Consider the following 24,334-nt stretch of genomic DNA (forward strand, 5'->3'; position numbering starts at 1 on the left):
GACTCTCCTGACTGAATTTCTTTAACAGGAGAAATCATTTAAACATTACGCGAAATGCATGATCGTAGGTTAATTGCTACTTTCCAAGTATTTCGGAACAATAGTGCACTATACCACGCTTTGCATTACAGTGCACGCTCCTGACATCTGCTGGTGAAAAGGATAAGTGCAGACCTTAACATTTGAAACTATTAACTATAAATTATAATTATAGAATAGTTATATAATTTATTTATAGTAGGCACACATAAATTCGTTAGTTTACATTTAAGCCATCCCTAATACATTGTCCATTACCTGATGATTGTCCATCAAAGGGTCATGTAGTCTTAAATTAATTTGAAAACTGCTGGTTGATTTTGCCAGTGGGATTGAATACAAGTTTCTTATACATAGATGAGTATATTTGTTGAACCCTTCTTTGCCTGCTAAAACTACAAAATATTTTCAAAAAAAATATCCTAGGGAGTTCCGGACAAAGGAAACCATCCATCCATCCATCCATCCATCCATCCATCCAACCAACGAAAACTCACTTACTCAATCACAAACCAAAATGTACTTTTATCATGTTTATATACAGGTGTAGTTCTAGCTGATGACTGACAACACAACATGTGCACAAGTCAAACAGATTAAACCTCTTATAATTAATCATACTCTGACATATGTAAATATATTATGAGATAGATTTGTATAAGATAGATTTCCTTTATACCAATAAAGACAAAAGAAGTTCAAACTGAGTAGTAGTTTACTAATATATTTCATTAAATTAAGAAACGTGTCCTAAATCAAAAGATCTGCTTTTTATTTTAAACAAATCTCCATAAAAACTTTCACAGATTTCACCATTTTAACATTTTTTTTTACATTTTGTAATTTCCTCAACTATGGTATATGGAAACAATCTATATTAAAGCCATAGCCTTTACGTAAGTAATATATTATTTAGGAATAAAGTGAATGCAAAATAGAACGTTTTGTATGATAAATAAATCTAGATAAAATCTGTTTATTACCCTTTATTTTAATATTTCAGGACTTTTTTTATACATCACAATATACTTTTGTTTTATAAAGGGGCCAACATGCCACTTTAGGTTATTTCAAGAGAAAAGCATGTACATTTTGTACAGTATATGCCTTAAAGAGACAGTTTTGTTTTATTATATCAGTAAAAATTTACAGTCAGTAAAGGAATACCAGTGCACCTGAACATTCATGTAATTATCCAATCAGCCAATAGTGTGGCAGCAGCGTAATGTGTATAACCATGCAGCCAAGAGGTGTAGCCTCCGGATCCTGTTCTGGGCTGAAAGGAGTAGAACAGGATGTGGTCTTCCTGTTGCTGTTGTAGTCAATCTTCCTCAAGGTGTAGTGTGTTATGTGATATGCATAACTGATATGCTTTACTGTTCACTGCGGCTGAAAAGAGTGGTTGTTTGAGATACCGTAGCCTTATTGTTGGCTTGAACTGGATGTTTGGGGGTTTTTGGGTTGTTTTTTTTTTTTTTGCAACATTCTGTGAAAAGTTTAGAGACTGTTGTGTCTCAAGAAACCTCACAAAATAAAAATTTTCTCTTCATTCAAATTTGAGCATTAACTGAAGCTCTCGATCTGTATGATGTTATTATGCCTTGCACTGATTTCAGATAATTGCATAAATGAGCAGGTGTAGTGGAGATTCCACTGAAGTGGCTGGTGAGTGTATAAATGCATAACAGGGGCTGAAATGTTTCAATGCCTGTGATCATTGCTTGGTGTAATACCCAAGATGTATAAGAAGGGATAAGAAGGGCATGTGGAAAAAATGTGCTACATATTTCATATAAAAATTATTGTCAATTCTGGAAAAATGTCCTGCTTATTTTCAGCACCATCCTTAGACAAATTATGAAAAAACACTCGGTGTGACACTTTACTTCATTCACTGATACAGTTCCATTTTCTGTTATTTTGTAAATACATAGATATTTCAATAAACCAATAAATATTGCTCCAATAGGCTCAGCAACGTTCTACACATGGAAGTACTATTTTCCTTTGACAAGGACGACTGACTTGCAATCACTCTACAAAAAAAAATATAAAACATTAAAATAAAATGTTCAATGGTGCATAATTAAGGCAAGAGGGAAACCACGTCATAGATTTTTGTATCATTCCAAAAAAAAAGATATAGCCGCGTCAAACATAGTAAGCCTTTGTCATTACCCTCCACAGAGAATATTAACGACACATGACTGAAAAGCAAACTAATAATCACATGGGACAATGTCTGTTGGGCTCTCAAATCCATCAACCAATTAATCTCCTGTCAGAACATCTCTGTGCATCTTATTATTCTATATATTTTCCAGCATAAATTAAAATTTAAAAAAGAATCATTATCTGCAGTATTCGGTCACTTGTCACACAGTAAATGTATAATGGTGTTGAGGGAAGAAATACAAAAAAAACCCCAAAAAAAACCACAAGTACAGGGCAAAGGTAAAGAGTCATGCACAGAGAATCAGACAAAAGAAGAGGATAAAACATATTTAAATTGAAAAAGGGGTGAAAGCATTTCATCAGTCCATTTGAGATTGTGAAAACCACAGAGAAGTTGATGACAAAATTGATGAAGTATTGAATGAAACATGACTGGATGTGCTGTTATAGGAAAAGAATCAGCACTTGGGTGGTGTCAAACAGCCCATCATAAAGATTTTCGTCCTATAACAGCATGTCCAGAAATGTTTTATTCCTTTTACAGTATACCACAGTGATTTGCCATTTGCCAACAATGGCAATTTTTAATTCGTTAAAAAATGACACATGCGTTTTAACCGTTTGTAGTTATGTTAAATTTTGTGGAACGTCTACAAGACAAGTTAGTCCCCATATAGCAGATATAAAAATCATTCCCTCAACAGCCTAACAAGACTCCTTCTATCAAGTCGAATAGTCATCTAAAAAGAAAGCTTCATCATATCAGCGATTATACGTTTTATTCATGTTGTTAAAGAACGGCAAATTGGTTTATTATTAGCCTTTGATGATGTCTGCCATACAAGTCCCTGTGAATACGTTGTTTCTATAGAAATAACAACATATTAGATAGAATGAGCGCATTAATATAAACCTATCGTTTGAAGTATAGCCAGCACTACTGTCAGAGCTGCTTTTATAGAAAATTAATCTACACCTTCTGACCAATCAGAATTGAGAAGTCAACAGCACTGTGGTCTAATTGCTAACATTTTCTACTTAGACCAATGTAACACTAATGAGTAAAATTTTACAATAACGAAGAACAAAACATGTACACAGTCTTCGTGGCATGGCACTGGGGATGTCTGTGGCTTTGGCCTGGGTTTGATTGGAAAGTTCTAAGTACGTGATGCCATAATAGAATAATGATAGAAAATGGAGAAGCCTGTCACACATTCCCAGTCTCTCATTTATTCACGAGCTAGCCTCCCATCCAGCGCAACTTGTAGGCTAGCCAGCGTCTCAGCGGGCAAAAGTATTCATTGTGAAACTGCTGAAACTCGGCTGTTTGTCGGATGTCCCTCAAAAAGGCCACGTCAAGTTCAGACTCTGTCAGAGCGATGAGAAGCAGGAGGAGAGCCAGGAGCAGCGTGAGCGTGACCAAGAAGAGCCGTGCCAAACTTCCAATGACCTTACTTACTTGCTTCACCTCCATGCTACCAGTGGGTGTTTGGATTTTCCTCAGGTGATAGACTCTTTCTGTAAACTTAGCAACAACCAGACTCCCACTTTTTGGAATGCCTGCTTCTGTTTTTTTCTCCTCTTGGAAACTGGGAGGGTTGTTCATTTGCTGAGACAAGGCCTGGTCCAGTGAACAGTTGCTGGAGACAGGCGTAGGTAACACACTGTCAGTCGGCCTATACAATTCCTCCGAAAATTCCGACGCCCCGTTTCTACCCTCGCCCCAACTGCTATGGGACTTCAGTAAGTCCCCATGAACGATCGACCGCACTGGGGTGGAGTGGCCACTGTCACGTAAAGACTCCAAACCTGGAACAAACATTAAACATTGTTATCTGATTTGTTAAAATAAAATCCTTTTTTTTTTTGCATATTAAGCAAATACACAAAAAATGTAACACCCAGTGACACAACACATTCAATTGAAAGTGTTAGATACATGCTGAATGTTTGAGTCAGGTGAGTGAATGAGTCAGCCAGTGCGCGACTGAGTTCAGCTACAGCTTGATGTATGTTAGACAACTGGCTGCTAAAGGTCATACACTTATTTGGCTTCAGTAGTAATTGTTTTATTTTTTGTAATGCACTTTCTGGGCAGTTGCAGTTTGACTCTGAAAGTGGTAAAGTGGGAGAGTAGTGGTTAAGGCATTGGACTACAGCTCAGAAGGTTGTGAGTTCAAATCTCAGTGCCATGCCTGGGCCCCTGAGCATGGCCCTTAACTCTCAATTGCTCAGAGATATATAAATGAGATAAAGTTAAGGGGCTCTGGATAAGGGTGTCTGCAAAAATGCCTCTCTTTGCATTGTATAAAGCCTGGGTTGTTCTCCTGTTAGTTTATATTTTATTCCTTTGGCCTGCACAGATATTAAATTATAACATCGATCCTGTTGTCTGTTTAATTTGACTTAAAATACGTAAGCACCATTACGAGAAAGGGGTGCAGTTACATTAAAAACTGGCATAGCTTTGATTCAGGTGTAGGCACAAGTACATTTAATAACATTATAATATTGTCTTAATAAGAGCTTTATTAGTCAGCAATTAATATAATCTTAATTAATATGTAACTTACATCTCAGACATAAAATGGCAATATCTTGTTTACTTTTGCTCTGTCAACAGGAATATCCAGAGAAGCCACAGTTGGAAAGAGGGCTTTGTGTTGCCATGCCAACGCACAGACTGATTCACAGCCTGTAGTGAGTGTAGTAACGGTTTCATTGTAATGAACTATTGCTAGTATTCACATTTCATGTAGCGAGCACAGATAAGCAGAACGATGCAAACAGAGAAATGTTCCAGTGCTGCTACACTAAATATCAGCACTCTCTGAATTCCGCTTCTCTGTTCAAATTAGTGGACTGAATGGAACTATTGTATAATTTGTATCTGTATAGTATAATGGATGTATTTATTTTACAAGGAAAACACGGTGTGTAACTCATATGCGGATAACATTTCAATTTATAAAAATATGAAACATTCCATTCTCAAAGACTCAAAAACTGTGTTTGTCTTTACCCTCCATTATAGACATATGGACTGCTCTTCTGCATGTTCGTGGAACACTACTCTGTCTTGGGCCGTGAGCGATGGAAGGACAACTCCTGCTAGGGACCATCCCAGCCCTGAGGAACACAAGCAGTGTTAATCTGTCACTTGTGCAATGTGTAAATGAAAATGAATTCCTAGGGGCTATGTATCAGACGGGATTACAAATTTAGAAAGAAACTTCTGCAAACATACAAGAAACCTCTCAAGCCTTCAGTATGAACCCACCGGTGGATTTCAGGTGGCTCTCGTCTGATTTTGGCACTTTGCTCCATGACCTCCTTAGCCACCTTCCCACTGTGAGAGAAGAAAATTCGAACCTAAATAACTGAATTAACATTGGTTTATTTAAACTGAACATAAGAAACATTTCTTAGTATGTGACAGAAGGAAGAGGAGAAAGTCTATCACAGTGACAGGTAAGGATTGCTGATACGAATCCAAGTGCAAAATGTTTTATTGAAGAAACTGACACACAATTTCAAAACAGTGTCTAAAAATGTATTCCAAAAAATAAAAAATACACATTATAACAAAAGAATAACAATACACAAGGAAATACTGCTTGTATAAGTTCAGGTAGGGATACAGTGAGCATTACTTCACAGTGAGTAATAGACTGTAAGGTCTGTATATGGGGTGTGGTGATTGTCTACTGTTGTGTGGGATGATTAGTAATCAGGTGACTGGACATGACAAAGTCTGTGGTTGTTTGGGTGCGTATTCTTGGGCGTCTATGTTTGTAGGTCATGGTAGGTTCTGGGACGCAGTTAATATCAGTTCACATCAAATGGAGTGTATTGAAGCAGTGTAACAGACATAAAATCACCCGAAGATCATTTACCTGTATCTGAAACGACTCCCTTTAAAGAAGAGATTACTGCTGGACACAGTCCGTACTTGACTGGATTTCTCAAACCTAGAAAAAGAACATGTTGGATACAGTTTAGTTCAGATTATAGTATCATTTGTGGCGAGTCTTGTTCCTCAACACATACTTGGCGTATCTTATATAGGTGGGAGATAAGAGGGGCAAAACAGACTGCTAGTTACATATATAACTGTATTTCAATTAACTCTATATAAAATATACGGCCAAAGGTTTGTGGACACTAGACTATCACAAACAATTGTCAAGAATCTCTATGTATGCTGTAGCTTTATGATTTTCCTTCAGTAAAAGGGTAGCGTAGAGGTGTCTCAGTTAAGTTAGAGATCAGAAGGTCAAGGATTCAAGCTAAGCAACCAATGTTATATGGCTAACCCTGTGCCCCACTCCAACCTCCTAACAATTTTTGGGATTTGCAAAGAAATGAATTGTCATGTTTAGGGTACAAATAAAGGTTTCTTCTAAAAGGCCCAAACCTGTTTCATAATGAAAATGCCCCCGTGTCTATCAAGACATGGTTTGCCATGGCTGATGTGGAAGAACAAGAAAGGTCTGACCCAAACCCCACTGCAAACCCCACTGTTTTCTCATCACCTGGAGGTTAACTTAGGTTCATAGAACCACACTAGCTTTCTGCAGGTGTCTTCCATTGTGGTGACTACAACCACCTGCTACATATTCTGACTACATTGTGGTGACTACAACCACCTGCTACATATTCTGACTACATTCTGGTGACTACAACCACCTGCTACATATTCTGACTACATTGTGGTGACTACAACCACCTGCTACATATTCTGACTATATTGTGGTGACTACAACCACCTGCTACATATTCTATGACTGATTGACAACTGTTTAACGACGATCGTTTGTAAATACACTCTGTCCTATTCCTCCTAAAGGTTTTTTCTCATAAGGTCCATCTTATTTCCTCACCGCTGTCAATCACAACCTGCTTGTTTAGGGTTAAGGCACAGATTATTTGTAAAAATTGCTGTACTGGAAAAAGCATTCTAAAAATGAAAAATACATTCTACAAGTGTGGATATAATGAATTTGGATATAACTACTTACAGAAATGTATAAAAGTCTTAAAAGAATGCAAAGGAATCCTATGAAGCAAAGACTCCTTCAAAAAATATTAAATATATATTACTACATTATAAAATTCTAAAAAAAAAAAATAAAAAAAAAAGGTAATAGTAAAAAAACTAATCAAAGACAACTCTTTGATTTTAATAAACAGTTGTCTCAGGTAAAGTTTTATAAGGATGTTGGCTGCTTTGAAGACTTGCATGGGTACACATGCTTTTCACTGATGTACATTTTCCTTTGTTTTTTCAAAAGGAAATGTTTGGAAATAAGTCAGATATTTGGAGGATTAATAAACATCTATAGCCAAAATTTGTAAGGAAAAATAGAGTGGCCAAGACTTTTGCACAGTGCTGCATGTTAGCCTTATTTTTTATTATTTAGTGTTTACATCTTAAGCCAAAAGGCTTAATTTAGGTCTTTGGAAAGATGACCATGCTCAGCGGTGACTCACTGGTAGAAAGCCTGGTTCTCCACGCCACACTTCCACAGGTGCTTACAGGCTTCTGGCGTTGGTGCAAAGTAGGTCAGGATGATTTTCTGATCCTAAGTGAAAGAAAAAGGAAACAGATCAAGACGTGAATAGGGATGAACCGTTCCAATTTTGGACTGAAACTCTGGACAGATTGTAGCAGATGTGACACATTTCTGAATCATTTTTTATCTGCATAAAATGATGTGGACTGACACACTAAACATGGGAAATATCTTCTTTTTTTTTCACCAGAAAAGACTTTCAGCCATCACATCTCTCATGTATTCCATCAGACAACTGACAGTGTGCACAAGTTAAAAGGAAGACACTAGTATTTTAGAATTGGCTGCAATTATGGTTGCAATTAAGTGGGCTTGGTAGACGTATATACGTGTCTTATAGTGAAAATTAAAAGGCAAAGGCATCTGATTGTAAACAAGCAGTTTGTCTGAAGGTTTTTATCCAAGCAAGCAGAAGCCACACTAGACTGAACCAGTAATAACCAGCTATTATTTGGATACGATTTGGCTGAAATGAACACCCACAGCCACATCGGCCCATTGTGGATAAGATTAGACCTGCCTGTTATATGGCAAACATTATGAGCTCATAAATAAAAAAGGTTCATTAGTACTTCAGTCCAGTAGGGCAGGCATAATTTGGTGATTTTCACATTTAAATAACTACTAAACCTGGTAATTAAGCTGAGTTAGATTTTTATTATACAGTGAGACCATTAAACTGTGATGGATTCTGTGCCTGCAGGACTGTAGCTAATTCTTCCTATTGAAAAAATGTAACTGAAAATCACATTTTGGAAATGGAAATTCTTATCATATGATTTTTACATGATGTTATCATTCTTATATGTACATACTTCCTGTTGGTTTGCATAAATATGGAAGGTCTTCCCCTCAAACTTCATTTTGGTGACCTCATTCCTGTTGATGAACAGCGGACAGTTATCTACAGTGACACACACACACCGATCATGTAAATGCAATATGACATATTTCTCCAACTGACCATTTGAGGAAATGAACTCGCCGGTTCCCTTGAAGCACCACAAAGCCAGACGGAGTGAAACCCAAAAAAGCAGCATTTCCCGACACATCCTGCATCAAAGAAAGGAAAAATAGTCTAAAGACTCAGTGAGGGTTACTATTTTGTTATGTGTTTCAAACTGCAACTGTTTATTCCCAAGATAGACTTGAGAGTGTGTTAGGAAACATTTCCGATAAAATGTGCATGATATTGACCTTACAAGGGTGTGGATCAACTCCGTACATCTCCAATGTCTGAGCCTTCCTTAAGAAATTCATCTCAGAAATCTCAGGAGTCTGGCCACTATTAAAAGAAAAGAGTGATATGTTCACATCAGATATAGCCAAAAAAAAAAGACATACATTTTAAGTGGCAAAATAAATTCATCCTCATAGCACTGCCTCAGCGAGACACTAGTCTCTGGAGAACCATCTGGAGTCTTTTATTTTATGAACACCATTCTATTAATGAGCAGGGCTTATCAAAAGACAAATATAGAGCTTAATTATAACCATAATTATGTTCTTACATTAGCTCGGTTTTGTGAATTTCAGCAATGCGGCGTTCAAGGCGTTCAGAGTGCTTGGGGAAGAACTGGAATTTGGAGCTGTAGCCTTCTGGATGCTTCTCTGGAGTGTAGTCTCCAGTTTCAGCTAGATGAGGAAGAAAAGCCTCAGAAAAATCTCCTACTAATACATAGTATTTCTACACAGTATTGTTTGCTTCCACCTCAGACCATGACATATTCTGGCAAACTACAGGGTCTCCCAATAGTCTCTCCACATAAAGGAAATGAACACTTTTTTAGCAGAAAAATTACTTCATATAAAACATCCGCTACACTATGGCTGTTTCTTTATAAACATACACAGAGCTGTCTCGCCCACTCATGATGATCCTGTATTAACACATCTGGTGTTATGCATTAAGCATTTAATTGCACTTTGAATGCAACATTGCGAAAACTTCCTGATTATTTGAATATGTGTTTCATTTGTTAAAGGCAAACTGGCAAAAAAGATAGACAGACAGACAGACAGACAAACAGGCAAACAGACAGACAGACATAGACATATAGATAGACATATAGACAGACAGAATCTGTGACATTTTGCTAAAAAGTGTTAATTTCCCTGTACATGGAGTATAATTAATGGACAGATCCCCAAAATCAGTACTTAGAGACCCATAATAAGAATTTTAAACCATTGTAATTAGAGATATCCTTCTATATCTTTGTGTTTTTAATTAAGGTTCTTGCAATTCACGTTTGTTAAACCATGTTAGTGTAGAATAAACCCCAAGTCAAATTCAAAGTCGAATTGTGAATATCACCTTTTCTTCATCACAAAATCCAGAATACTAAATTAATACATTTATACACATGTACTTAATAGATGTATTCTTTTATACCCAGGTCTTTTATGAAAGGTATTTCAGCACCAGCAACATGTCCCAGGTAGTACAGCAAACTTCAAAACCTGTCCCTGGATGTCATTACCTTGTAGAATATGAGCAGCTAGCAGGGCAGCGTCAGAGCTCTTGCATAGCAGTCGGCCATGGTACAAATCTCGCTTAATCTGTAAAAAGACCAAATATCTGAAAACAACATCAATAAAAAACATTGTTAGATCAGTTTAGTGCACATACTGTACTTCTGGTCCCAATTATTATAGAAATGTTACATTCAGCTGAGATTGTGCCATGATTTATACTAACAGCTGGCAACAACTTTACATTAGGGTTAGGTTAGTGCTTCTTTAACTGATATTATTTGTCACTAGTTAACATGAACAAACCATGAAGTTCAATAGAAACACAAACACTTAAAAAAAAATAAATAAACCAAATAAGACAAATAATCAATGTCTGTAGTAACCAACGTTTATACCATCAATGGGCAAAATTCTAATCATTACGCCTGGAGACTTGAATTCCTTCCAGTGAATTTTTACTTATTTGTGTGATTTTTAGTTAAACTTCAACATTTACACAAACATTAATTCATGTTAAATATGTTAAAACATCATTTAAATTTCACTAACGTTAAGGTTCATGGCTTGCTGATGTTAATTATACCCCAGTCCTCTTGAATTCTCTAAAGTGATTGGTTAAATAGTATAATTTAAAACATATGCTTATATTATACCACAGAGACTTGTGTAACAGACACTGCTGATAATCTAAGCATAATAATAATAAACTTGTTAAAGAAATATATATGAAGGTTTCTGGGGATTTATATTTCAAAGAAGGAAGGAATCTCCAGTGTCAGTGCTTTGAATCGGTGAGTTTTCCACTTTGTTTTCTTCTCGACAAGGCTTTTTTTTTTTTTTTATTATTTACAAATTAAGACTGAATACATTCATAAATAAATCACCATTGTTGGTATACTGCTGTGGTATAAGAGGAATAAAATACTCCAGAATATGCCATCATTGTAAAAATCATCAAAGCTTTGTGTTGGGACACATTATTTTATATCCTCGTCACTGATTATTTTCCATATATCAGCATGTCCCAAAGTTGTTTGCTCCTTACTATGTTAAGGCAACCATAATGTAAAGCTGTATGTTTATGTTAATATAATGGAATAAAAAAGTGAAAAAAAAAGTACTTCAAATATGGAAAATATGGATCGAGTTTTTAATGATGATGATGATGTTGATGATGATGATGATGATGATTTAGGTCACAGTGGACTGAAGCACCTGGTGATCTCCTCTTTGAGAGCAGCAGGATCAGGGGGATAGAACTTCACCCGTAAACACATGATAAACGGTGGTTGCGCTAGAGTACAAAAAAGAGCGAAACTGAATAACGGAGTTATATCTAGAATTTCTGACATGATCAGATTTTGCAGAACAATTGATATCACAGAACTAACATATTGTCTTTCACAGTCCTGCAAGGCCAATACATATCAGGAAGTAGAAGAACTTTGGAAATTACAGTACAGTGAAAAGTAAAACTTACATCTCATCTGTTTGGCAATTGGCTTGTTTAACTCTAGCCAATGCTGAAATGACAAAGTTAAATAAAATGAGTCATACTGCGTGTTTGAATGTAGAAAAGTATTGATTTACCCTTGCTATCATTTATTTCTTGCACTTAATCAGTAAGCATGAAGTTAATGTGTTTTTTCATATTCCAACAATTTTGTTGTGTAATCACAAAAAAATCAGCATAAACAATAGACAGAATGTTATCACAGTAAATCAAAACTATTTGTCAAATACACACATTTTATTTATTTGCTTTCTTAATAAAATATTTTTTAGTAATTTTAGCTGAAAACTAAATCATGAATGACAATCAAAGAAAACGAATCAATTTATTTCTATTATACACAATGTGATGTCTTTAAACATGATGAATAAAAAAAATGTAGCATTGACATTTCTTTCACTGTAACTTACCCTCTGTTTCTCTGGGTCGACATATCTGATGCCAAAGTAGTCTTTCTCTAACAGGCTCAAATGACGACAAATCTGCTCAAAAAGCCATCGACCCTTTGCGTCCCTCTGTGACACGGACAAAACAATTGGTGTTTTGAGTATAATGAATTAAAATGTACCTTGAATGATTTGCACATTATTCTTCATAAATAAAATGTAGATCGATGATGTATAAGATTTAGTTTGTAATGAAATTCTGAGTATTTTTTTTTTTAACTTCTTACTGTGACGTGTTGGTCTATTTTCACTTTGGTTAATGGGTTGCTACATTACCCACGGGCTGCTACATTACCAGTGGGATTTAGCCCTCACTTCATCTCTAGCTAATGAGAGCAATGCAGTGGCACTTCAGTCCTTTAGTATGTCCAACTCTCTCACCTCTCATCTGTACACTTAGATCAGCTTCCAAAGCTTCAATCATGCATCAAATAGCTGCACTACCCTCTAAAACTTTGGGTCATAATTAAAATATTGCTGGTTGAATTTCTTATTAATATAATGTGACATGTTGCTGGATAATTGCTGGAGTCAGTAAAGCAACGCTTTTGTTTTTAAAAGCTAACAGCAAAAACCTGACTGTTATCAGTTGTAACCTTTCCTCCTACAACTTTCTGTTATAGAGGTGAGGCAGACAATCGCCTATTTCCCACAAGAATTATGAAAGTACAACACAAACCATCAGATTTACACAAGAATCACTACACACATGTCAGATGTTTCAATATAAACGTTAATGTGTTTAATGTATCAGATTTTCCATTAAAGCATTACTTGATTATTTCATGTGCTGGATCCAGAACCTTTCCCAGGAACAACGGGTATAAGACAAGAAAACACTGTCCATTACAGTACTAAACACACACATACAGAGGCAATTTACATTAGCCAGTCCAGCAGCATCATTTTAGAATGAACCACCATGATCTCTATTTATTTAATCTCTTAACCAATGTTTTGTAATACCCCCCACCACCACCACCACCACCATACACACACACACACCACAATAATCCCCTTGAGGCTCTGACAACACACAGACATTTAAGCTACATTTTTTCGAAACTGTTCAATTACACATTCGCACACAACTGTTATGTAAAACATTTTAACAGCAAAAATATAGAATGATTAATGCAGCATAAAAACATTTTTTATATATATTTACACTGTTCTTATTTTTATTTTTTATTTTAAACTGACAACAAACACAACACAAATTTTATAGGAGCATACTGAATGAGAGTCAGCTATAGTGTTTTTATTGCATGTGGCCCTTTGGTAGTGTATATATATATACACACATATAGATATGCACCTTGCCTGCACAGTTGATGAAGGACTTTTGTCCGAAACATCCTGTTTCTCTTGTGACTTTGCGTGCGATGCTTAAATTTATGCTAAATCAGCCAAATGTCGGTGGGACACTTTGTGCAAAGATGTAACTCCTTCTAGTTTCTTATAATAAACAAAGCTACTTTGATTTTTTTAGATATTAGTCACTGGGACTTATGCAAGTGATAAAAGGTAGTTTTGAGTTGAATCCAAATAATATATATTATTTCATATATGATAGTTTATCTGCTTTTTTTAAATGACAACTTGACTGTCTCAGCATGTGTGTGTGTGTATATATACGTGTATGTGTGTGTGGGTGGGCGCATTTTGAAAGACAGGGATTGATATCCCTTCCAACAGTGCAGACAGGAGCCACATACAGTCAGCAATCCTTCAAAAGAAAAAGTGTCACTTTACACTAATAAGCATTTTATGTCTAGCTGCACCTCTCTGACCTCCTCAATAGCTTAATGAGGACAGGACAGTGCTTGAGGGAATGAAGAGTGGAGGAGAACAGAGGACAGAGGAAAAGGAGAGGAAAACAGAGGACAGACCTCCCCCTGTGATTTTTTTTATATATATATATATATATATATATATATATATATATATATATATATATATATATATAAATCTCTGCTCTCCATGCTCATGCTTTCTCCATCAAATCCCTCTTTCCTCAGCAAAATGTCTCCATGTCTAGATGACTTTTTTTGAGTCAGAGAAAAGCAGGAGCTGCTGGAGACCGATGATGGAATCTGTCTGTTGCTATGGAGACCACAAGCTCACCTTGAATTCCAAGGACAGTGGAATGTCATGGTTGGAGAATGGAATTCCCAACAGCATCAAATATATGATGTCACCAGCAAGCACAAGCACTCAAACTGATTCATCTCAGACGCATTTACTCAACAGTGCCATAAAAAATGTCACTTGGATGTTCAGTGTATTTGTTTGATACTGGAAAATGCAGTCAATACTGCATTTTTTGTCTTAAATGTCTTGAAACAAAGTAAAGTACAAGTAAATGTGGCAAAGCATTGGTGTGACGTACATACTAGTCAATTGTAGGCATCCGTGAGCTTGTGTATGTGGATAAGGGCTGACTGCGCTTTCCTCCGAGTGTGACACAGCATGAGCAGCAGTTATTGGATTGTTCCATATAAAATTACAATGAAATAAAACATATATAAATATATAGATTTGTATGTATGAACCTGAACGTGATGGCATAAAAGAACATACACAAAGAGGCCCAATGATAATGTAGAGGGAACAACACACATTAGATGCTGTTTCATAATAGACTGTATATTTTAAGTGAATCTGACAGTAACACTCTAACACAGCACCATAGTACAAAGCATACAACACAATTCAAATACAATAGTCACTAGTACATTTTGTAAGTTGTAGGCCACTACAAAGCTTTAGCTGATCCATTTCCCTACAAATATTTTCCATTGAACCTAAATCTTTATTAGAAACAAACAAAACATTTTATTTCCCTTTTGCCACATATATAAATTTCTCAGAAGTTATCATCAGGTTCAGTCTCTAACTCAGTGTATGGTCATATGCTCATTTTTTTTTTTTTTTATTATTATCAAATCAGTCGATCATGTGGCTGGAGAGAAAATCAAAAAGAAATAAGTGTGAAGAACTGTGAAGTCTCTAGCTTAAATTTGATGTGCTTGGCTGACATGAATGGAACCTGCTATGGACATCTACCGCTATAGTCAACCTGCCTCAGAGTTGCTGTGTATTCTGAGAGGCTTTTCTGGTCACCATAGTTGTAAAGAGTGGCTAATTGAGTTAGCGTAGCTCAAACCGAACTAGCTATTCTCCTCTGGTGTCTCTATAATAAACAAGTCATTTCTACCCACAGAACTGAATGTTTGTTTGTTTTGTTTTTTTTACACCATTCTGTGTAAACTCAAGAGACTGTTGTGAGAGAAAATCCCAGAAAATCAGCAGATTCTGAAACACTCAAAGTAGCATGTCTGACACTAAAACCCATGCCACACTTACAGTCACTGAGATAAAATGTTTTGCCCCATTCTGCTGTTTGATGTGAACATTAAAATCTCTTCATCTGTATCTGCATAATTTCAGAAATTTGGTTAATGGAATAATTGCATAGAATGTATAAGTGTTAATAATAAAGTGGTGAGCGTGAAGCAAAGCAAGATTTAGGCTACTCAAATTATTATTTTTTTAAATCCTTCCTTATTCTTCAAACATATTGTTTGGTACACTAGCCTAAAATCTTTGAAATACACACAGTTTTGTAGCTCATGCTAATATAGACACTTAAGAACATTTTAACTCTTCCTCATCATGACATGTGTAAAGTGAAATGGGATGTAAATGAATTCAATTTCCTGCTTCCCAAAGACAAAACTTCCAATAAGTACTTGCATGGCTGAAATCAATTTCATGAATAAACAAATTCTGATGTTTCTGTGGATTGACTTATTTTCTCCGTGCTAACTAATTTACCAGAGTACGCTAATCTCAATTTGGTGACTCTAAACTCCTTCAGTTAAATCAGCTATTTACTCATTTACTGTAGCCAAAACTTACCACTCTAAAACTTCTTGCTGCTCCTCTTTTCCCTCACATTCTGCATCAGTATGTTGGAAGTATCCCAAGTCTAGTAATAAATATTCATCAACATTGAGTCTTTTCTTATGAATATTCATAGATAATGGAAGAAAATGGAGAGTCAGGAAAAGGCACGATACAATAATTTATTCAAAATAAGATAAGAAGCATATAGAGCCATAATGATTATTAATAACATGAAAATGACATGAAAATGAAATATAGCACCTTTCAAGGGCTTTGGAACAATGTTTAGCCCTGCATATTGCCCTCCACCCTCCGCAAGAAGGACCTCCGTCGCCCTTTCTCCCCAATTCTCTAGATGTTTATAGTTAAGGGTACGTCAAGGGTACATTTGGATCATGGAAGATATACAGTTTTCCATAGAATGGTTTCCAGCGCTTCATAGCCAAGGTCTCATAACCCTAGTTCCACCTTCATCAAAGGGTGAATTGGTCTAAGAACTAAAATGGCTTGATGTAAACCTCCTGCTCAATTACATAGTAACACCCAGTATCAGTATGAGTTGCAGGTATTACAGCAAGTATGAACTCAGGTTCAGGTTCAGGTTCAGCTCTAAAACTGATCCAAAATCTATCCTGATGTGAATCTTTTGTTCATTGTTTTTTTTAAGAAGAAAGCAGAATCCCAGATATCCCAGGGACATCGTGTGTGTGTGTGTGTGTGTGTGTGTGTGTGTGCGTGTGTGAACAGAAATCTCAGTCTAATGCTGCATGCGTCGATGCATCTAAGCTTTAAGAACTTTAAATACGATCTTTGCGTTTGCCTGACCACACCTCGAGCAAGTAGCCAAAGCACGACTACGATATGCACGGAAAAACAGACTGACAGACAGACAGACAGACAGACAGACTGTGCGTTCGAACCGCTTGACAAATCATCTACATGCACGCGCACAAGCAAGTGCAGGGATTTCGCATCGTTTGATGCGCAACATCAGGAAACAAGCCAGCAGCGTGTCAAACACGTGTGGCGTCATGAAAACATGTCGAAACTGACCTGTACCGTGCAGGTGTATTCCGTGTCGTCCAGCAGCCGGACAGTGCAGTTGAATTCTCTGTCCAGACTCCGAACACTGCCGCTCAACACTCGACTCAACATCCTGCCCTCTCACTGGATGCTGGAGCAAACATTAAGCTGGACGCAACATGTCAGTGGATACGGATCAGTATCGCATCTCTCTGGTCAACCTGCTGCGTGACACAAAGCGTTTGGAGTAGCCGCGATGTGACGCTGATGGTTGCACACACAGGACACGCAAACGCAGCCTGTTCATATTTATACGAGAGGGTAATTCCTTGAGACTGCTTTGAGACTATTGGTACTATAAGCACATCAAAAAGCAGTGCATGAAAATACGTCTAATGTATTGAGATTATTGGACCAAATAAAACAAAACAACAAACGTTTAACGACGTTGCAGGGTAAGTGTTCCTCCGTCTGCTTCGCAGCGCTCTCCAGTGTGCGTCACGCGTCACACACCATTTCATTGGCTCCTTATTTAGTGACTCATTCCTTCAAAGCGTGGCTGGTGTCTTTAAAAGATATATGTATATATTAAATTATATTATATTATCTGCATTATATCATATTATCATAAATCTTTTATATTTTAATAGTCAAACATAACACAATAAAGCAGTAATAGCATAACAAATACAACCATCATCCATTAAGAAAATAAAAGTCCCATTCTATATTACGCCTCTCTAATACATGTGGATTTATACGTTACAATAAACTATACAAGCATAAAAGCATCTGGCTGAACAGATAGAGGTCCGTGTGGGTTTCCTCCGGGTTATCTGGTCTCCTCCAACTTTTCAAAAAATGACAGTAAGTATTATGGCTACACTAAATTTTACCTAGATATGTGTGGTGCCCTGTTACAGATGAGGGTGTACGGATGCCCCCTACCCCCTGCCCTAAGCTTAGGATCCACCTAGGATAAGGGTGGTTAATAAAATGAACGGATTACTGATAAATAACGACAAACAAAACATTCCCATCATATTTAATATTCAATCAAATATGACACAGAGTGATATCAACAGAAATCTTTTTTATTCCCATTTTATGTGTCCCTAATACATGCAAATTATACAGATAATAAAGTAGAACATCAGAATCTGAGTTGTAACAGTATCATACACCGGAATGTATTATATTTGCATAACAGCACAGTTTGTCTTGTGTTGTTTACTCGTTTGCATACACGGTGCTCCTGTAATCCTACTGTAACAGTACAGACAATAACTACAGTTACAGACAACATTATAACCGCATGTATAATTCATGTTTAGTGACATTATATGGGCCAGCAATTAATCAAATTTGCAGTCCATCATTCACTTCTGGGTTATGAAAAAAATACAGAAGCTGCTATATTCAATAGACATTTTATACAAACAGTTTCAAGACATATCCTGAGAGCTGACACTTTAATTGCACTTGTATAAGAGTCTATCATCTTGCCAAAAGTGATGAACAGGGAAATTTATAAATCTTTGTAAATGACTGAAATGGATTCTTTGGTTTCTATTCAATCATTTGGAAAAATAGTTCATTCAAAGTATCTAGCTTTTAAAGGAATGACTGGAATAAAAATACAACTTTCTACTAATTGACACAAAATGAGTGCAAGAAAATTGTAGAAAAAAATTCAACTCCCACCTAGACCTAATAAACGCACTGCAAAGATGTCATTTTACCAAGTGAAAATGCAGTCACATTTATCTAGTATTTCCTTTTCTATTTCTTGGATTTTTTTCAAGCTTTAATTGTTTTTATTCTCTTATGTTTAATGATGACATTAGAAACATTAGCTTCCAACAAAACAGCTCAAATCAGACAAAATGGATAGAAATAGCCTTAATAGTCTTGTGTTTTGTTAATTTTAATCTTATCATAGGAAATACTAGTTAAACCTGGCTACATTTAATTTATATCCACTTGATAGGATGTTATTTTTTGAAGTGCAATTTGACCTTATGAACATTTACAATAAAGGTGCAAAATTAAATCTTTTATAAAATTCCATACAATATGTCTATATAAAAGGCCCACAAAATTTGAATTACTATAACCAATAAAATCTATACAGATTTCTGCTTTCTTTTTCTTAAATGTAAACACCAGTACTCAATTTTTCCTTTTATATTCTACTGGAAATACATTACGTGCTTTTTATTGCAGATCATATCAACAGGTTATATTAAGGCTGGATTTTTGGAGAGTGGTCATAAGAGGACTATGTTTTGGTAGTAGTCTTCTCCTTGAAGAAGCTCCTAAGCATAAGAACCTGTCCAATGCTGACCACACATATAATGAGAGACTCTCCAATGGACCAGTAAAAAACACGTGCGTTTAGGTCATCCGCTCTAATGCGGTCCTGAGCTTCTCGAAGACGGTACTTCGTCTGAGTGTCTGCCACCACTTTCAGAATCTCATGGATGGACAAGCAGGTTGACTCAATCTGGAAATTTGTGATGGTTTTATTCAGAGATATTATTATTTACACAATTATAAATGTAACTGAAATTTACTTTGCATAATTTCTCCCATCAGGATAATAAATGGCAAGCGTGCAATCGTCTTGTATGTGTGCATACACATATTTTACCTGTGTAAGCGCTGTTGGATTTTTCACACCAGGCAGCAATTGTTGTTCTTCGCCTGATCGGAAGTCTAGATACACAGTTTTATGAGAGAAGGTAGAAAACTCATTGCTGAAGCAGACTGCGTAAACACCCTTCATAGCTGTAGTATGTGTGAAGCTGTCATATTGCTTCCTCCGTTCTTCATACAAGGCATTATTCAATGGGTCTTTCACAAAACAGTCAATATCATAGTTTCCACCAGCAATAACCTGCAATAAAAATAGATTTCAAATATTGACAATATTGTTTTTTCAACTGCAAAGGGAACAGAAACTGAACAAACACAGGTTTTGCTAACATTAGCATATGGTTCCCATTTGGTTATTTGATGGTTGGGATTAATTTCATAGCGGTAATATTTTTTTTTTGTAATTTTAAAACATAAATGAAAATTTCCAGAAAAATTTATTTTTATGTTTTCATAAGTGAAAGTTTGACAAACAAGTACTAAGTTCTAAACTTAACAAAAAACCTTCCAGACAGATCCCTGTGATATCTGCTCATGGTCTCAAGTTTTTGGTGGGTTTTTTTTTTTCAGATAGTTGTTGTAACTACAAAATAAAATTTCAGGAACATTCACAAAGTATCCTTTCATGTTCATGGTCACCAAACTGTTTGTAGCTAAAAACGTAATTTTCCAGAAACTTTTCCAAAAATGTCCTTTTACTGTCTCATAACAAAAAGTTTGCCAGATAAGTACTATATTATGTACACACAAACTAACATCGCAGATACATTCCCCTAACATTCCCCTTACAGGAAATTCTCCAAGTTCATGAACTAATGTCCCAGGCAATTTCTTAACAGCCCAATTCAATTAAATAACCCTTTACATAAAAATGACAATAGAATGTACAGTGATCAGCGTAAATGAGTACACCCCCTTTCAAAAGTAACATTTTAAACAATATCTCAATGAACACAAAACAATTGTCCAAAATCTTGACAAGACTAAGTTTAAGATAACATCTGTTTAACTTGTTAATAGTAAAGTTAATAATTTAATTCAAAATACACATTTTTCAGTTTAACTCAAATTAGGGTTATGCAAAAATGAGTACACCCCACAACAAGTAGACTACATCTAGTACTTTGTATGACCTCCACGATTCTTAATGACAGCACCATGTCTTCTAGGCATGGAATGGACAAGCTGGCGACATTTTGCAACATCCATCTTTTTCCATTCTTCAAGAATGACCTCTTTTAGAGATTGGATGCTGGATGGAGAGTGACGCTTGTGTTCATTGAGATATTGTTTAAAATGTTACTTTTGAAAGGGGGTGTACTCATTTACGCTTAACACTGTAAATATATTCTTCAATGCAAAAGGAATGTGGATCAATAATTATTCTATGTGATTATATATTCATATTTATTTCAGTATGAATATGCATTTAATTTCACATATAAAAAAATGATTAATTCTAGAATAAAATATAAAATATATAGAATTAAAAATGATTAAATGTATATATTGGCCATGTTAGACAATGCTGTTTGTAAAGATATATATTTGCAATATAACATGTACAATAGGTAAATATAATCTTTTCTTTTATTTCTCAAGCTCTTCTGATTTTTTTTTTTTTTTAGCAAATAAATAACACACAAATAAACACAGATGAACGTAGAAATTAATTGATAAATTCACATAATGGACATGCTTTGTAGCAAATATAACTTTATCAGCATTACCAACTACTTTACAAACATGATTAAAAAAAATAAATAAATAAACAGATTCACTTGACATCTTACTTGATAATCGACATGAAACGTGACCCCCTCCTCTAATTCCTGGTAAAAACATTGCTTCTCGCTATCAGGTAGTTTAAAAGTCAGTTCAGTGCCACTAATCAGAGCTGGATACAGTGTCAAAATGAACAAAACAACACCGAGCATATTTCTTAAATGTGCAAATATTACTTCTCCAGCAGCTGCAGTTATAAACGAGGTTAGATACACAGTGCGGTTAGATACACAAATTCATCTCTGACGTGGCATACGGACATTTCCGGGTTGTTATAATAATGCTTTCAAATTAAACCTGTACTCTAATATAATACCTACGAGTCTGTAATTACAAATTAAAAAAAGAATATATATATATATATATATATATATATATATATATATATATATATATATATATATATATATATATATATATATATATAATTTATTTTTTGTACTGGATGTTATAGAAGTATATGCACTTACATGCACTTTGATTTACTTTGATTATTTAATTTCTCCTAAATTAATTCATCTTTAACAATTAAGGGTTTAACGTTATAGTTTTATTTCTTTCCAACTGGTTCGCAATCCAGGACTTTTTACACTTAATTGCAGTTATATTTGTGGTTGTGCAAAAGTAGATTTTGGTATCCTATAACTGCAACTGGGCTTTTATTTTGGTAGCTTGTCAGAGTAAAAGGCAGAAACCGGAAAAAGAGCAATTGTGGGGAAATGTGGGAATTGTATACACACACACACACACACACACACACACACACACACATTAAATCTAGAAATGGTGATAAAGTCACCAATGACAAGGACAAGTACCTTGGGCCATATAGTAAAAACCACATCATTTGTTCACATCAAAAACCATCAGTAGCAATGTGGGATCTCAGTGACTCAGTTGTTGGTTCTTTCAGCATTTGGGGAAATTGCTGTTCCCCTGGGATTTTTTAAACACAATCTCTACAGTTTACCCAGAATTTGCAAAAATATCCACTGAGAGGCAGCTTTGTGGTTGGAAATGAATTGTTGATGATAGAGGTTAGAGGAGAATGACAAGACTGGTTCAAGCTGAAAGGAAGGCTACAGTAACTCAAATAACCAATCTTTACCCACAGCAGGCTCAGATTCCCGTTCTTGGCTTACAGAGTGCAACCCTATGTGGTCTTCTGCTGCCGGAGCCGATCCATCTCCAGGTCTGGTGTGTTGGGCATTCTAAAATGTTGTAAGTTGTGCATTCTAAGTAAGCGCTCATAACATATATGGTGGTAAGAAATATTTAATTGAATGTTACCAGTTTGTAATATTTAATGGTAAAGCTGTTCCTTCAGCTGTGAAGAGCCTTTAGGACAGAGGACATAGATCTTCGTGGGTTCTCAGTAGTATGACAATCTGTGCCTTTTGTCTTTTTAATTTCAAGATAAAGGAAAAAGTAGGCTGGTATGTAGCTGTTTTTTTGTTTTTTTTTTGACATTTCTTATTGAACCATACCCCCTTAAAGCCTGTCAAGAGTGTGGGCAGTTATGATGCACTGATATATAGAAATATAAAGGTGAATTGACAGGTGAATTCTTGCAATAACAATTGCTATTTTTTCATTTATTTACTGTTACAAGTACACAAATTTTGCATTAATTTCAAACATGTTTAAATTGGTACAATAAATGTTAATATAATTTTATTTAAAAAACAGTATGGTACATGAAATAGAATGTTAAAATAAAACATTTACACCACCTGTGGCATTATTTTCTTCTTATTATCTTTTTTTATTATTTAAAACGATTGGTTCAAATGTTGGATAAACAAAAAATAACTTTATATTCATTCATTCATCTTCAGTAGGTGCTTTGTTCTGTTAAGGGCCGTGGTTATCTGGAGCCTTTTCTAACAATCCGCCATGGATGTGTCCTAAAAGGAACAAATATTACTCTAAAAGTGGAAGTTCTGAAACTTTTCAAAGATTAGACTCATGGGTTAAATTTCCTCAATAAAATTCAAACTGTTTCGGGAACCATAGAATGTTTGGTTCCATAAATTTTCCGCTAATAATCCATTCCATTTAACTGACCAGTTGAAGTGGCTGCAACAATTAAAAATAAGTCATAAACATATTTGAATTTGTGAAGACACTCTTTATAACTATAGATGTAGATTTTCATAATTTCATAAATAATATTACTTAAAATCAACAGCACTCACTCATCTCCCATCACATGGCTGACATCCTTGCGAAGAGATACAGTTGAAAGTATCAGACACAAACCCTTATCAGTTCTCCGTCCAACGCATTCATCATTATTAGCTGGGCTGGAAAAGTGATAAGGACATGTGAATGACCAGTAGAGGAACGTAGAGATTGTAATCCATAATGCAAAGCTCCTACTGCTTGCTCCAGTGTCCTCCTCAAGCAGAAGTGAGACGTAGATGTGCTTTTGCTTCTGACTGTTTGCAACCACCACAGCACTGAACTGCTATCAGTAGAATCCTGCTTATTTAGTGCACCGTTTTCATTCTAAAAGTGTCCAGAGAGTTTGGTTCCACATACGGTCCACCACACTGCAAAGTTTAGAGACATCGTTCTTATTCCCCCATCACCCCACCTACCTGTTTTTCAGCTCCCAATCAGATTTGGAGCTCAGTCCTTAGGTGTTACCCCCAGGGCCAGAGGTTAAAGCCTATTTGCTTTATATCCTGCAAGAAAAGAAAATTGACCAGTGACTGGAACAG

General features: G+C 35.7%; 2 protein-coding genes across 2 annotated transcripts; both read right to left on the bottom strand.

Annotated features, from left to right (window-relative positions):
* Window positions 1-1,088: 1,088 nt before the first annotated feature.
* Window positions 1,089-17,657, bottom strand: frmd5b (FERM domain containing 5b). The gene is made up of 14 exons (XM_060885773.1): window positions 17,196-17,657; window positions 12,195-12,299; window positions 11,752-11,794; window positions 11,487-11,565; window positions 10,277-10,374; window positions 9,305-9,428; window positions 8,991-9,078; window positions 8,758-8,846; window positions 8,609-8,672; window positions 7,711-7,802; window positions 6,114-6,188; window positions 5,498-5,566; window positions 5,240-5,346; window positions 1,089-4,026 (listed from the first exon to the last, which is right to left on the bottom strand). Exons 1-14 carry the CDS (start codon window positions 17,295-17,297, stop codon window positions 3,458-3,460), a joined length of 1,704 nt encoding a protein of 567 aa, XP_060741756.1. The 5' UTR covers window positions 17,298-17,657; the 3' UTR covers window positions 1,089-3,457.
* Window positions 17,658-18,238: 581 nt separating this feature from the next.
* tmed3 (transmembrane p24 trafficking protein 3) lies at window positions 18,239-21,859 on the bottom strand. The gene is made up of 3 exons (XM_060885785.1): window positions 21,617-21,859; window positions 19,819-20,064; window positions 18,239-19,671 (listed from the first exon to the last, which is right to left on the bottom strand). The coding sequence occupies exons 1-3, from the start codon at window positions 21,758-21,760 to the stop codon at window positions 19,447-19,449; spliced, it is 615 nt and encodes a 204-aa protein (XP_060741768.1). The 5' UTR covers window positions 21,761-21,859; the 3' UTR covers window positions 18,239-19,446.
* Between the last annotated feature and the right edge of the window lie 2,475 nt (window positions 21,860-24,334).

The sequence above is a fragment of the Tachysurus vachellii genome, chromosome 1 (genome assembly GCF_030014155.1).
Source record: "Tachysurus vachellii isolate PV-2020 chromosome 1, HZAU_Pvac_v1, whole genome shotgun sequence".
Lineage (NCBI taxonomy): Eukaryota > Metazoa > Chordata > Actinopteri > Siluriformes > Bagridae > Tachysurus > Tachysurus vachellii.